Source organism: Mobula birostris, chromosome 22 (assembly GCF_030028105.1).
Source record: "Mobula birostris isolate sMobBir1 chromosome 22, sMobBir1.hap1, whole genome shotgun sequence".
Taxonomy (NCBI): Eukaryota; Metazoa; Chordata; class Chondrichthyes; order Myliobatiformes; family Myliobatidae; genus Mobula; species Mobula birostris.
Window position 1 is genome coordinate 26,632,447 of NC_092391.1, and position 16,079 is coordinate 26,648,525.

General features: G+C 41.6%; 1 protein-coding gene across 5 annotated transcripts in view; it reads right to left on the minus strand.

Moving 5' to 3' along the window:
* Window positions 1-224: 224 nt before the first annotated feature.
* sec16a (SEC16 homolog A, endoplasmic reticulum export factor) overlaps window positions 225-16,079 on the minus strand; it is an 83,179-nt gene continuing 67,324 nt past the window's right edge. For all 5 annotated transcript variants that reach the window (XM_072240430.1, XM_072240427.1, XM_072240428.1 and 2 more), the window contains 7 exons: window positions 14,579-14,650; window positions 13,593-13,649; window positions 8,224-8,341; window positions 6,431-6,565; window positions 5,694-5,782; window positions 2,006-2,077; window positions 225-1,399 (listed from right to left, as the gene is read on the minus strand). In XM_072240430.1, the coding sequence (XP_072096531.1) occupies window positions 1,331-1,399; window positions 2,006-2,077; window positions 5,694-5,782; window positions 6,431-6,565; window positions 8,224-8,341; window positions 13,593-13,649; window positions 14,579-14,650 (612 nt within the window). In that variant the 3' untranslated portion in view covers window positions 225-1,330. The remainder of the gene's footprint in view (window positions 1,400-2,005; window positions 2,078-5,693; window positions 5,783-6,430; window positions 6,566-8,223; window positions 8,342-13,592; window positions 13,650-14,578; window positions 14,651-16,079) is intronic.

Genomic DNA, 16,079 nt, shown 5'->3' on the forward strand with positions numbered 1-16,079 from the left:
CCAAATTCTTCATGAACAAGATAGCTTTGAACCCATCGTTCCTCATAGCTAAATCTACATGGCTTTGCACCCAAGTTAGCAGGTTTCAAATGGATTGCAGAACACCTGTATCTTGGCCATGTACTTGTTCTCCTGCTCCAGAAAACAGCTGTATTTAAATGGGGAGGAATTTTGGTGGAGGTGCAGTTACCGTCTTACAAACAAAATTCAATCCCGGCAAATAGTTAGGTGTTCCAGAATGCAAAATATTTTATTTCATTTTACAGTGTGCATCCTTATAACATAAGAAAATAAACTCCTTAGGCAAGAAAACCTCTGAATTTGAAATATTGTGTAGTCTTCACAAGAGAATTCTTTGGAATCAAAAACAGGAAGATTGGAATACAGTTAAGACAGTGGTTCTGGGGAATCAGCTGGAGGCAAGTGGGTAAAGAGGGGAAAATCACATTAAAGGGTAGCTGATTTAATTCTGTACATCGTGATTCCAAACTTGCACTGCATTTTCATGGTGATTTTATAAGTTGCTGTCTGACAGACAACTGAACATATCACTTTTAGAACACTGTTGAATTTGAGGGGCTGATCTTTTGAGGGCATCTCCCCCAAAGCCTCTCAAACAGTCTGGAATTTCTAACCACCTCCTCCCATGTCCTGAGACACAATCTTCTAGAATAAGAGAGAGAGAACAAACTTCTATATTACATCTGCTAAAATTTATTCACACAGTACTCCAGAATTTTCAAAGTATAATGTACAACAGCTGGCTCTGGCTATACAGTACTCTTATATATATTACCTAAATACAAATGGTCGGAAACAATCCTTTTATCATTTCTATTCGTTAGCCCTCCCACAGTGACCATTCCAAAACCTCCAAAACAAAACTTCCCAAATATGTTTTGCTCATTTGAAAAAAATGTTACAGCCATCTTAAAATTTTGAGCTGGACTTCTGTGGATGTGCTAACATCTGTTTATGCCAATTTGACATAGCAGACATTCTCGACATTTACAGTCACATTCAGAAGGTAAGTGTTTTCTTTTAAAGCACAATCCAATGTGACCATAAGCCTTCCAGCTTCAGCACCTTACAAGCTTAGATTTATTTAACTGGTTACATCTGGAAAAAATACAGCTTCATTTTCAGTCCCTCGAATAATTTTTTTGCTCAAAAATGGTTCTGCCTGAAGCCCTTACAATTTATTGATTTTTATCGCACATCCATCTGGTTTAATCATCTGTAATTGCAAATGCTAGAACACATCATCAGCATCCATTCCCATTAAGTGTTTTCAATATTATTTATTCCAGGATTTCTTCCAGGTTTTGTTTTATTTTAACGTGGGATATTTTCTTTGCCCAAACCGTCCTGTCCTCGAAGCCGCCGTGCTGGCTGTGGGCTGGAAATCAGAGGTCAAATTGTCAATTAGTAACAAAGGCACAGATCATTACACTATTCTGTCATGTATTCCTGGGGCAGGAATATCACCAGATCCAAAGCAGAGTAAAGCTCCTCCTTACTAAACCTTCAAATTCTGACATGCAGGTACAACATGGATTTGACCTGTCTCTGCACTTTACCATCAAATAACCAGGAAAGTACAGGTCAAAGATAAAAAGGTTTTGGTTGCCTGTGCAAAAAACCCTCTAAATTTAATTAGACAGTGGGAGGAGAGATGTCCAGGGGAAACAAGGTACAATACATAGATTAGAGGAAGAGCAAGAATTTCTTTTCCCCCCACCTAGAAAATGTCATTCCTTGGAAAGCAGAAGCCCTCACTGCATTTAAAATATACTTCACACAGTGTAATCTTCAAGGGCTGGAACGTGGGAAAAGGTTGAATTGATCTTTTGGCCATGATGCAATGATGGCCTCCTGTCTTGAAACTGAACATTAAATATTTGTAATGGTAAGTATTGTAAGAATTCAAAACACCATTTACTAACATTATTAATGCTTAAACAATAAAGCAAAACTTGACTTTAACTGAAAGCAAATTACTTACTTGGGCAAACTGAGCAGGATTGTAAAACTGAACAGTTCCTTGAGAGGAGCCTCCTTGTGCAGGAGGAGGGACCTGCAAAACAGGTAAACATTAAATACACCATTGCATCACAGCATAAGGGCATTTCAGCAGGATTTCTCATAGCCTCTATATCCCAAAGACTTTACAGACAAGTGTATTTCTGAAGTGTAGCCATCTCTGGGGTCTCCAGCATACCCTGGATTTTATTCAGAGATTGTAACAGAATGGAAAGAAGCATTATAGAGGGTCGCATGCTTGTCAGAGTGAAAAAAATGTCAGGGGTTCAAGTAATTAGAGTGAGGCTGAATTCAACTTGTAATCTCAAAAACTAAACCTCACCAAAAGGAGGCATCTTCCTGACTTTTCATCAGTAAAACAATGGGAAAGAAGCTCTCTCAATTAATTTTATTTTTAAAAAGATGATCTACTGAATGTGTAATGAATATGAGAGAATGGGGCCAATCCCCGTCAGTTTGTTGACTGTGTATAGGAGAAATGTGCCACATCAGTAAACACTGGCAGTTCAGTAATGAGACTTACCTCTCCAGACACAGACTCAGAGAATCAATATTTGAAACTTGGAAAAGGAGAGAGCAATGCATTATGAAATTTGGCTCCCATCCTGTTTTCTTTCCTTCAATCAATATTTCATTTTCTATTACTGAAGGAATTGTGGATGAGTGTGCACAAGATACAGGATTACTCTAGTTTTTATTGTCTTTGTTGCAGGGACATTATAACACTGGTCCTCAACCCTTAGGAAGTGTGCAGAGCTGAGCAGTGAGTCACAAAAGCTGGGTCTGAACTGGCCTCATTCACCATTCTGTACCTGAAAACTGGTGAACACAAATGACCAGGGTTATAATGGGAAAAGAAATCAACTTTCTTTTGCCACAACAGCTCTCAAATCCAAATTAACAGTACACCACAGGCTCAGGGACCAGCACACAAGGTTCACATTATCACAGTGAAGGTACACAGCCCATTTGGCATACGTAGAACAGTGAAACATGGACCCAAGATATGAAGGGGAGAAACAAGCAAACATTAATGGTAAATGAGCACAAATAATGAATTTACTGCATTTGGGAAAACTGGACCTCTAATGTGCCTGTCAAAATAAAAGGCAAGGATAACAGGTTTAGGGAACCATGGTTTGAAAGATATTGAGGCCCTGGTTAAGAAAAAAAGTAAGGTGCGTAGCAGGTATAGGCAGGTAGGAACAAATTAGGTAGTTGAGGAGTATAAGAAATGCAAGAGAACACTTCAGAAGGAAATCAGGAGGTCTAAGAGAAGGCATGAGGTTGCTCTAGCAGACAAGGTGAAGGAGATTCCTAAGGGCTTCTACAGATACGTTAAGAGCAAAAGGATTGCAAGGGACAAAATTGGTCCTCTGGAAGATCAGGGTGGTCATCTATGCATGGAGCCAAATGAGATGGGAGAGATCTTAAATGGATTTTTTGCATCTGTATTTACTTGGGGAATAGACACAAGAGTCTATATAAGTCAGGCAAAGTAGCAGTGAGGTCCTGGACCTTACCCAGATTACAGAAGAGTGTTTGCAGTCTTGAGGCAAATCCTCAGGGCCTGATAAAGTGTTCCCAGGACCCTGTAGGAGACTAGTGCAAAATTGCAGGGGCCTTAGCACAGGTATTTAAATCATCCTTAGCAACAGATGAGGTACCAGAGGATAGCTAATATTGTTCTGCTGTTTTAGAAAAACTCTAAGAATAAACTAGGAAATTATAGGCTGGTGAGCCTGACATCAGTAGTGGGAAAGTTATTGCAAGGTACTCTAAGGGACTAGATATATAAGTACTTGGATAGACATGGACTGATTAAGGATAGTCAGCATGGCTTTATGTGTGGTAGGTCATGTCTAACCAATCTTAGAGTTTTTCGAGGAAGTTACCAGGAAAGTTGAAGGCGAGGCAGTGGATGTCGTCTACATGGACTTCAGCAAGGCATTTGACAAGGTCCCTTTAAGGAAGGTGGTCAAAATTTAATTGCTTGGCATTCAAGATGAGATGGTAAATTGGATTAGACATTGACTTTGCAGGAAAAGTCAGAGAGTGATAGCAGATGGTTGCCTCTCTGACTGGAGGCCTGTGACTAGTGGAGTGCCATAGGGATCGGTGCTAGGTTTGTTGTTGTCGTGCATATCACAGATTTGGATTTTAATGTGGTTAAATGGATCATCAAATTTGCACTTGACACCAAGATTGCGGGTGTAGTGGACAGCCAGGAAAATGATCAAAGGTTGCAGCAGGATCTGAATCAGCTAGAAAAATGGTAGATGGAATTTAATGCAGACAAATGTTGAGGTGTTGCACTTTGGGAGGACCAACCAGGATAGGTCTTAAACAGTGAGTAGTAGGTCACTGGGGAGTGCCATAGAACAAAGGGATCTGGGAATACAGGTCCATAATTCATTGAAGTTGCATAAGACATTGGTGAGGCATAATTTGAAGTATTGTGTGCAGTTTTGGTTTCCTATCTACAAGAAAGATGCAAATAAGTTTGAATATGTTAGAACTTTATTCCCTAGAACAGCGGTCCCCAACCACCGGGCCGCAAAGCATGTGCTACCGGGCCGTGAAGAAACGATATGAGTCAGCTGCACCTTTCCTCATTCCCTGTCACGCTCTGTTGAACTTGAACATAGGGTTGCCAACTGTCCCGTCTTTACCAGGACATCCCGTATATTGGGCTAAATTGGTTTGTCCCATACGGGACTGCCCTTGTCCCGTATTTCCCTTGCTAATGTACAGCGTTCCTATGAAACCTTTCGTGCCGAAATGGTGTGAAGCAAAGAAGCAATTACCATTAATTTATATGGGAAAAATTTTTGAGGGTTCCCAGACCGAAAAAATAACCTACTAAATCATACCAAATAACACATAAAACCAAAAATAACACTAACATATAGTAAAAGCAGGAATGATATGATAAATACACAGCCTATATAAAGTAGAAATAATGTATGTACAGTATAGTTGGGAAGATGAAGGCAAAACTGATTTGTGGAAAAAAAATCGGCACGTACGCACATGCGCACACAGGTGCCTGCGCAAGGCTTCATGGTCATGGTAGTCTTTTTGGAGTAAAGTGTCCCGGGATTTGACTGCTACTTTTGTCCCTTATTTGAGAGTGAGAAAGTTGGCAACCCTAACTGTAAAAGACATGTTGAGGTGAGTTTAACCCTACTTGAACACCACTCCCCACCCCCCAGTCGGCTGGTCCGCAGTGCAAAAAAGGTTGGGGACCCCTGCCCTAGAATGTAGAAGATTGAGGGTTGATTTGATAGAGGTATACAAGATTATGAGGGGTTATAGATAGGGTAAATGCAAATAGGCTTTTTCTACTGAGGTTGGGTGATACTACAACTAGAGGTCATGGGTTAAGGGTGAAAGGTGAAAAGTTTAAGGGGAACATGAGGGGAAACTTCTTCATTCAGAGGGTGGTGTGAGTGTTGAACGAGCAACTGCGATTTCAAAGTTCAAGAGAAGTTTGAGTGGGTGTATGAACAGGTATGGAGGGCTATGGTCCAGCTGCAGGTTGAAGGGCCTGTTTCTGTGCTGTAGTTTTCTATGACTCTGAGATTGTGAAGTGGATTGCCCAGATTTAATGTTGTATATTGAGCAGATGGCATTCTGCAGACCTGTACCTGAGCCTGTGAATTTGCCTCAGAGTTTGTCTGTTCCACAGACTGTGAGGTCTCTGCTGGGCTTCCTTCAGGAGGCTGAGGTCCCTCACCTGCAAGTGATAAACGGGAAAATTAGTTTAGCTCTGATAGTTGCCTAGATAGTTCGAAAGGTGACCCAAAGCAGTACAAGAGTGGCAACAAGTTAGGCACCAGAACATGATCAGCTGAGTCAGAAGGTGGGGGTTTCAAATCCTATCCATGGATCCTTACAAAGGGAATTTCTGTGTCAGGCACATGATTAGTTTCAATTCACTAACATTCTCCAAGCAACCTCTCCTACGTTCCTCAACAGCGGATATTTTCACCTTACAGTCAGCATGTGATCCAAGGCAATAATCCAGCACAGAGGGAGTGCTGGACTGAGAGACAAATATGAGGTGGTGGCTTTATTCAGACGGGTGTAAAAGATATCATGGCATTATTTTGATGTAATGCAGAAAACTGCTAATATCGTGGACCGATATTAAGCGAAAATATAAACTGATGAAACTCTTGTTCGTGGAATTCAGATTTCCTAAATTTAACACAGGAAGCAATGACATTACTAAGTACTTCACTAGCTGCAAGTCATTGGCTAGTCCAAGGTCATGAAAATATACATTATTGGAAAATTCCACTACTTTAGAACTACAAGGAGCCCCTTGAAATTGGAGACAAGATACACTGACAGTCATAAGCACACAAATAGAAACACGTACCTGGCATCGGCACAAATAGATTGGTGGGGATAGGCATTGGTGCCAGGGGGGCAAAAAGGTCCACCGGAGGTGGGAGACCACCATTTGGCTGGGTTCCACTGGGATTCAGTACATCCACATAACGAGCTTTTGTACCTATTTTTGGTGACAGATAGAGGGGAGAAAGCGTAAGATTAATTGAGCAGGATTCAAAGGTAATCCTCTACTTAAAATAAGAACATTTTCTAAATCATGAGAAACCCAAATATGTAGAAATAAAAACTGGAGGTTTAGAGATTCATGTAAAATATGATTAAAAGTCCATTTAAAGTAAATAGGCTAATGGAAAAACACACTGAAAAACGAACAGAGATAGAGGGTCAACCACGAAAATAGTGGATTGCTCAATGATCTCTTATTTTCAATGATAAAACTGCACAGGCTGGAAGGATCATTGACCAAAAATATTAATTGGAGACACAAACGACTGCAGATCCTAGAATCAGGAGCAACGCACCAAATTGCTGGAGGAACTCTGAGTCTGGCAACATCAATGGAGGGAATTGGACAGTTGACCCTTCAGGTCAAGACCCTTCTTGTGGACGTGACCGAAAACTCCGACCATTCATTTCTCTTCATAGATGCTGCCTGACCCACTGAGTTCCTCCAGCGATTGTGTTGTTCCAAAAACATAACACTTTGCATCCATAAATACTGCTCAACATGCTGAGCGTCTCACAACATTTTTAGTTCTTATGACACAGTCTATCTAAATGGGCTTGGAAATCCAAAACAAATATTGTTCTGTTGTATAGAAAGAGGAAATGTAACAGCTCACTCGTTTTAGGAGGCAAATCATACAAAGGAGAGTAGAAATTTGGAACTCAAATCCATTAAGTGCAGCATGCTTACAGTAATTTGTAGCTTTCACGTCTGAACACAATGTTTTTGTTGGCTATTGAGTATCAAGGAATATAGAGAATAGAAGAGTAAATGAATTTAACTATTGATTGACCACCATTCAACTGAAAGGAAAGAACAGCAAGTGTTGAACAGAGTCCTCTTGTTCTTGTCTTCTAAAAGAACACTGACTAAGTGTCATTAGTACAAGACGAACCATAGGTCTGTACAATTGGTGTATGTGTCTGGCCGTAAGGTCAATGGGCTACATCTGTTGGATTATGAGTAAATACCTCTGACTTCAGAATCCCCTACAGATATATTTAGATAGAATTCTTGCTCTTCAAATATGAAAGATCCCATGACAACATTTAAACAGGCTGAAAATTTCTCCTGTATCCCTTTCTTTTCTCGAGGAGCAGCATAGTGGTTCAGCTGCTGGAGCTACTGACCTACAGCTCCAGTGACTTGGGTCTGACCCTGACCTCCTGTGGAGTTTGCACATTCTCTGTGACCAAGTGCTTTTTATCTGGGTGGATCGGTTCCCCCCCCCCCCAACATCCAAAAAATGCGTGGATTGCAGGTTAATTGGCAAATGTAAATTGCCCTGGTGTGTGACTGAGTAGAAAATCTGGGGGGGATGTTGGGAAACCAGGAGAATAAAATGGGCTAGATGGTAGTGGGTTGTAGGGTTTATTTCTGCGCTATGTATTCTGTCCATAAGCTATCCCTCCGCTAGGGACTCAGTATAGACAAAATTTCCTACATTACAACGATGACACTCCTCAAAGAGTACTTCATTAGTTAAGGGTGTTAGACATCTGAATAACTAGTATATTATGCACAAACAGGAGTCAAGCAACTAATTAAGTCTACCAAAGACAGTGGGAAAACACCCTCAACCGAAATCTCACCTGCTTTCCTGGAGAACCTGTTGACAGATGGAGGGCTACCTGTGACAGTGGATGTGGGAGCGGAGCTTGAGGGATGGCTAACCACAGGAAGACTTGGCGGTGGTGGGAGAGGTTTGCTCTGCAAAAATAGAAGCAATGTCCTGGTAATAATTGATAACAGTCAACTGACTTTATACTCCACGCAGGGAAAATAGTTTAAATTATTCTCCAATTCTGGGCTAAGTAAGCCACGTGACTCAAATTTCCAGACTCTCCTGGGAATGGGGCAGGATTCAGATGTCAGAACTCAAAGCCCCATCTCAATGGGCTTTTACAGGTAACTGCGATCAAAGGTCAATTTAAACTTTCAAATGAAAATAATATTCATAGATATTCAATGTAACTTTAAATCTAATTTAAAATTAAATTTTAATACAATTGTTAATTTATAACAGATTGAAGTAAAGTAGCGTGAAACAAAAGAATCTTTAAAGGGGGGAGGCAAAAGAAAGGAAATTATAGGCCAGTTAGCCTAACCCCAGTGGATGGGAAAGTGGTGGAGTCCATGATTAAGGATGAGGTCTCAGGGTACTTGGAGACTAATGATAAAGTAAGTCGAAGTCAGCATAGTTTCTGTAAAGGGAAATCTTGCCTGACAAATCTGTTAAGAGTGTTATTTGAGGAAGTAACAAGCAGGGTGGACAAAGGAGAGGCCGTGGATGTCATTTACTTGGATTTTCAGAAGGCATTTGGTAAGGTGCCTCACAAGAGTCCTCTGGCATTACAGCAAAATGACTGGCATGGATAGAGGAATGGCTTACAGGCCGGAGGCAGCGAGTGAGAATAAAAGTGGCCTTTCTGGTTGGCTGCCAGTGACTAGTGGTGTTCCTTAGAGGTCAGTGTTGAGACCGCTACTTTTCACATTGTTTGTCAGTAGTTTAGATAAAGGAATTAATGGCTTTGTGGCAAAGCTTTTGGATGATACAAAGATAGGTGGAGGAGTAGGCAGTGCTGAGGAAGCAATGCTTTGCAGCAGGATTTAGACAAATTGGAAGAATGGGAAAAAAGTTGGCAGATGAAAAACAGCATCGGGAAATGTATGATAATCCATTGTGGTAAAAGGAAAAATAGTGCGGACTGTTATCTAAAAGGGGGAGAAGGTTCAAACATCAGAAGCACAGAGGGACTTAGGAGTCCTCGCACAAGACTCCCAGAAGGTTAATTTACATGTTGAGACTGTGGTGAAGAAGGCAAATGCAATGTTAGCATTTATTTCAAGGGGAATAGAATACAAAAACAAGGAGATAATGCTGAGTCTTTATAAGACACTAGTTAGGCTGCACTTGGAGCATTGTCAACAGTTTTAGACCCATTTCTTAGAAAGGATGTGTGGTCATTGGAGAGAGTCCAGATGAGGTTCCCGAGGATGACTCCGGGATTGAAGGGGTTAACATATGAGGAGCATTTGGCAGTTCCGGGCCTGTACTCACTGGAATTTAGAAGAACGCTTCAGGATCTCACTGAAACCTACCGAATGTTTAAAGGACTAAATAGGGTGGATGTTTCCTATGGTTGGGGTATCCAGAACTAAAGGGCACAGCCTCAAAATTGAGGGCGACCTTTTAGAACAGAGGTAAGGAGAATTTTTTAGCCAGAGAGTAGTGAATCTGTGTAATGGTCTGTCCCAGTCTGTGGTGGAGGCCAAGTCCGTGGATATATTTAAAGCGGAAGTTGATGGTTTCCTGATCAGTTATGGTAAAGGATATGGCAAGAAGACAGGTGTATGAGTGGGATCTGGGATCAGCCATGCTGGAATGACAGAGCAGACTCAATGGGTGGAATGGCCGAATTCTGCTCCTATGTTTTATGGTCTTATGGACTTAATCTGAGCCTCCCTTTTTAGTGAATGCTGGTGGCTCCATTCAAATGAGTTGTACCCAACTCATTGTTTAGTATGATCTGGAACTGCTGCTGTGTGCAGCGGTGGAGTGAAAGGTCAGATACACTGGTGTCTGACATCCAACTTATGGTTAACTTCTAAGCTGCAATGTGCAGATGCACAAATGAAAAATCATACTTCACACCTGGAATCAATGGGCCTCGTGATTCCAGGGATCTTGTTCTTGTCATGCAAAGCAACTACCTCTTTTTCCAGTCATCCATCCTCCCAGATGCTTGTCATTTTTACAAACACTGACCGCACCCAGCTCTTGTCACACACCTCCTCCAACTTCTCACACTTAGCCACGGTAACGTTAACAACAAATAAATTGTGCTGTTTCTGAACAGTGATCATTGGCAGCTTTCTACATCCTGCATCGACTGTCACCATTAAACATCCCAGGAACAGAATCCAGCTGGATTTTCCATTTCCCTGACCCAATAATGGGAGGCTAATTGTAACATGACCTACTGTCAGCAGGGCTAAAGGCTGATTTATACTTGGGCACAACGTTCCCTTTAATTTTTAGTAGTCAGTGTGCGCAAAAATCTTATGTTGTGCAAATTTTTTTCCTGTGACAAAAGTATGTGCGCACTGAAAACATGGGACAGTTTATGTAGGTTTACAAAACTGCACAGAATAACAACAAAATAACATACATATTTAAGTCACACACACAAAAAATGCTGGTGAACGCAGCAGGCCAGGCGGCATCTATAGGAAGAGGTACAGTCAACGTTTCGGGCCAAGACCCTTTGTCAGGACTAAGTGAAAGAAGAGATAGTAAGAGATTTGAAAGTGGGAGGGAGAGGGGGAGATCCGAAATGATAGGAGAAGACAGGAGGGGGAGGGATGGGGCTAAGAGCTGGAAAGTTGATCGGCAAAAGGGATACGAGGCTGGAGAAGGGAGAGGATCATGGGATGGGAGGCCTAGGGAGAAAAAGGGGAGGGGAGCCCAGAGGACGGGCAAGGAGTTATAGTGAGAGGGACAGAGGGAGAAAAAAGGGAGGGAAAAAAGGGGAAAAAAAAGCATAATAATAATAATAAATACATAAGGGATAGGGTACGAAGGGGATGAGAGGCATTAACGGAAGTTAGGGAAGTCAATGTTCATGCCATTAGGATGGAGATATTTAATTTTTATCATATTTAAGTCACTCAGTTATTTTCTCTCTCTCCTGTCTTTGGCATTTACCCATTCTTTGTAAACTCTAGCTCGACTAATAAAACTTCCATCCCATTAAAAGCTTTTGATTCTTATTAACATATCCAAATGACATTCACCTAAACGGTTTCTCAGCTTGTTTTTGAGTTGATTCATTAGGCTAAAACCTCGCTCACAATCCGCATTAGACGCAAGAAAGGTTCCCCCAATGTCCATCAACTGTGCAAGGTTGCAAAACTGTTCATTTTGAAGTCAATGCCACCATTTGAGCAAAGTTTGAAATCGGTTTGGATTTAATCTTTTTCTTGCATGGAAAATTTGAACTCATTAAACTGTCTAACTGTTACAATATTTTCAGCTAGAAATTCATGATATTTTAGACATAAGGCACTAACTTGTTCATCGCCAAATGTGAAGTCAGAATCTGCAATTGCGGAGAAATCAAAAGCTGACCATTCTTGTACCTCAACTTTGAACTCCTCTGGGTTTGATTGTTTTCGCTCTTGCTCATCTGCACTCAACTATACATGCGTAGCACTCCTGTAACGTGTAATGATGGGTTCTGTTGCCTGAGCTTTTGTACATTGTCCAAGTGTGATTTACTTGCCAAATGACACTTCAAAAAGTCAAGTTACCAAATGTCATCCCACTTCTTTCCACTAGCAAATTCTCCAGCAACTTTCACATCACGACAACACAAACAGATTACTCCAGTTTCTGAATCACACGTAAATATTTCTCGTAGCTGAACGTTCATGACCTCATGAGCTTTCAGTGTAACAGTTTCTATTATTTTGTTAAGCCATTCAACCTTAAACAAATTTGCAGTTCTTTTGCGCTTCACGCCCTTTGCTTCTTTTGAATTCGACATAGTGAATCAATATTTTTTCCAATAAAAACTTAGTAAGCTATCTAAAGGATTTGAAACAGATCTTTGTAAACTTTACGATAAGGAACACTGTCCGCCAAACATGGCTGCCACCGTGATGCAGCTGTACAAACTGGAACAGGATAGGTAAGGTGACATAGTGACGTGCATTGTAGTATTTGAAAAACTGACTAACTAGTTAACAGAAACAGTTAGCTAAAAGATTATTTTCAATAAGTATAATTATTAACTACTACATTATTTTAAGTAAATAACCTTTTGAGCGCATATTAATTTCCCTTGTGCACTGGTTGAACAATGTGCGCACACACACACACACAGCTTAGAGGGAACTATGCTTGTGCGTACTAGCTTACGCCGTAGCCTATGCAAGTGGCCTGCGGTATTGAGAGCATTTATACTTGTGTGTTGGTGTGTCTGCGTCGCGCTGCAATTCACCGCCACAACTAAGTTTCTTCATGTTGAAACTCAACATGAAGAAACTTAAACTTCGAACAATGGTAACTGAAACTGAAGGAGGGTGAATTTTCTGTATGTACAGTGTAGTTTCACTTAACACAATTGGGAATTTTGAGCCAAAATCAATTTGTTGAAAAAAAAAATCGGCACGTCATGCATGCACACACACCTTCCCGCGCAAGACTTCATGGTCATAGTAGTTTTTCTCGGGGTAAACAAGTTTAAAGCGAACATCTTTTTTTGTAAAAGCGAAAATCCTCTTTCGGTTAATGAAAACAGGTACTAATGTAGGTCTTTCGTAAAAGCGAAATGTGTCCTCCATAATTTCGGAGGTTTGTAAAGCTTTATGGAAAGCATTGCAGCCAGTTCCTTCCCTGCCCTTCAGTTGCCCAATGGGAAGCTATTGCAGCGTAGGAGGAAATGCGATGCTACCAAGCGGACCAATCACAGTTGTTTCGGTCTGCGTTGCTGCGACACATAGTTACATTTTGGGAGTGGTGCGCGTTAGGCTACGGCGTAGGGTTTGCATAGAGTACGGCGTAGGGTTCACAACTACGCTGTACATTTGACGCACAAGTATAAATCAGCCTTAAGATCTGTTAACTCAGCAGACTGTGGTTCTGTTTAAAGCTTTTCACCATTTCCCTTGTGAGTGAACATTCTTCAGTCAGCCAGTCAAGGTTTGAGTATCCACTCACATCACTGAATGATAAGCTTGATCTCAGTTTAAAGTGTATCGTAAAAACTCACCTGGTTTACCACTATCTCTAGGGAAGATCATCTGACATCTTTGCCTGCTGTATGTGAATTAAATCCAACATCACTGTGGATGACTCTTAATTACTTGCTGAGGCAGCTCACCACCACTTTTAAGACAACTATCATATTCCAAAATTCAATAAAGGCATTCAGCAAGGGAATATTTGTATGCTTACCTCTTCCTCTGGTTCATTCAGATTCACCCACCGCTGCTTCTTCTCATCCCACACAATCTGTGCACAAGAGACAACCAGTTCAGACCTCTTGCTTTCATGCTTCACCTCAAGACCTACTGTGGCACAAGGTGAACAATCCTCAGGTACCTCACACCCAGGGGGGCCATGCTTTCAGTATAAGGGCTGGAGAACTCCACTGAAATGTAAGTCTGTCCTCGCCCAACACTGAAACAGCCACTCCAAGCATTGTTGTTTGAGGGGAGAAAAACTAACAAGTACAAAGACACCACGGTCAAGTATGACTGTCATCGATCAGTGAGTTAAAAGTTCCCACCAGAGAGGCCACTTCCATCCTAAGGATTTTCTCAGGTTATAAATGACTTGTGTCCACTCAGGAACAGAAGTAGTGCATGATTTCTTATAACCTGCGATGGACATTTCATACCAGCTACCATGCAGTCTTGGCAAGGAGGTCCAGGATGATTAGACACCAGACTTGGTAGACACACACACAGGAGCACAGTGATTGATACTGACAACCTTACATCTCTTTTCCTCAGCTCTCTATCTTTTCTCTCCTGCTCCACCAGGCACCGTTGCCCCAACCAGTAACTCTCCCACACCTCCCTTTCCCCCCACCCCCATCATCTCCATCAGATTACATGGCTGTCCCTGTCTCCTCGCCTGCTGGTCCTTGTCATTGCCCTCCCTCTTTGCTCAGATGTTTTGGCTAGCCCACTCCCCCTTGCTCCCTCTCAATGTCCACGCACCTTTTCTATACCCATTGTTCCCAGTCTTGGGCCACTCTAAGAGGATCACTGCTCTCCCCTGTTTAATTTCCTCAGGGTTGGCCGGCTGTTCCCACACCCAATCCCAAAGGCGGCAGCACATGAAGCGTGTAGCCCAGCCAAGAGCACTGCAATATCTCCTGGAGAATCTTCACTTCTTCCCTTGTTCACCCTCTCAGTAGCTGAACAAACACTCACCGATTTATTTTTGTCGTCTGGTAAATGGGCTTCATTCTTCCTGCCGGACCGTAACCAGCTTAGCCACCCACCCTGAGGCAGAGAGAAAAACAAATTTGTGTCTTTTATTAAAGATAATTAAATATTTTGTCCTGGGAGGAAGTAGCAGCAGTCTCACCAACTGTGTCAAATAAAGATGCTGAAGTTTCTTTCATGACTCCAGCAGACATGGGTCATCCCACCTTCAGAGTAATTAGAAAAATATCTGCCTAATTTTACATGAAAAATAGCCATCAGCATAAAAACCTACCGGCCCCCTCCCAAAATAAGGATCCAATTCCCACAGCCAAATAATAGAAAAGTTTGAGGCAAGTACAATCACAATGCTAGAAAAGAGGACAGTGCAGGGAAGTAGAATAAACGCGATTCTTGTCGGGGCCACAAGGCTTTAGGAAATCAAAAACATGAGAAAATCTGCAGACGCTGGAAATCTAAAGCAACACACACAAAGTGCTGGAGGAACTCAGCAGCTCAGGCAGCATCTATGGAAAAGAATAATGATGAAGGGCCTCAGCCTGAAACATCAATGATACTCTTTTTCATAGACGCTGCCTGACCTGCTGAGCTCCTCCAGCATTTTGTGTGTGATGCTTTAAGTAAAGAATGTCAGGAAAGGTGGGAAGAACTTTGCTGTACTACGCTGTATCCCAAAAAGAGCTTTTAATGTAATTCTAAATGCCTGAAATGAAAAATGCTGCATACCCAGAACCAACATTCTGCAATAGTACAAGGATAGTTAAAAGTAAGGCAGCAGCAAAGTGAAGGCCCTCTAGGTAGTAATTATAGTCAATACAAGTCCTATTGCCAACTGAATGCAATACTAAGAAAGGGCGCCAAGTCTGCTGGGGAGATTCACTCATTCCTCCACACACCTGAGCAAGTTCTCTCGGCTACAGAAAGCTCACTTCACTGGATATTTTCCCCTCCCCGCAACCCCTTCTACCTCATCCCAGTATAAGTACCAGTGAGGACAAATACTCAGAATCAAGTTTAATATCACTGGCATATGTCGTGTAATTTTTTAGCTTTATGGCAGCAGTACAATGAAATACAAGATAAATAAATATAATGAAAAGACTGAGTTACATTAAGTATATGTCTATTAAATAGTTAAGTTAAAATAAATAGCACAAAAAAACAGAAATAAAAAGTAGTGAGTTAGTGTTCATGGGTTCAATGTCCATTCAGAAATCAGATGGCAGAAGGGAAGGAGCTGTTCCTGAATCACTGAGTGTGTGCCTGTAGGCTTCTGCATCTCCTTCCTGATGGTACACTTGATGCTTCAAATAAAAGGAATACAATCTCAATGCCATTCTCACTTGGTCGTAAAGGTCCACTTGTTGGAGGTGACCACCTGACTCACTGTATCTAATCTGTGGCCCTTTCCAGTCTCCCCATAGAGAGAGTTAAGTGCAGCAAGTTCCAGTTCACATCACTGATGACCCCACCTGCTCGCCGGACA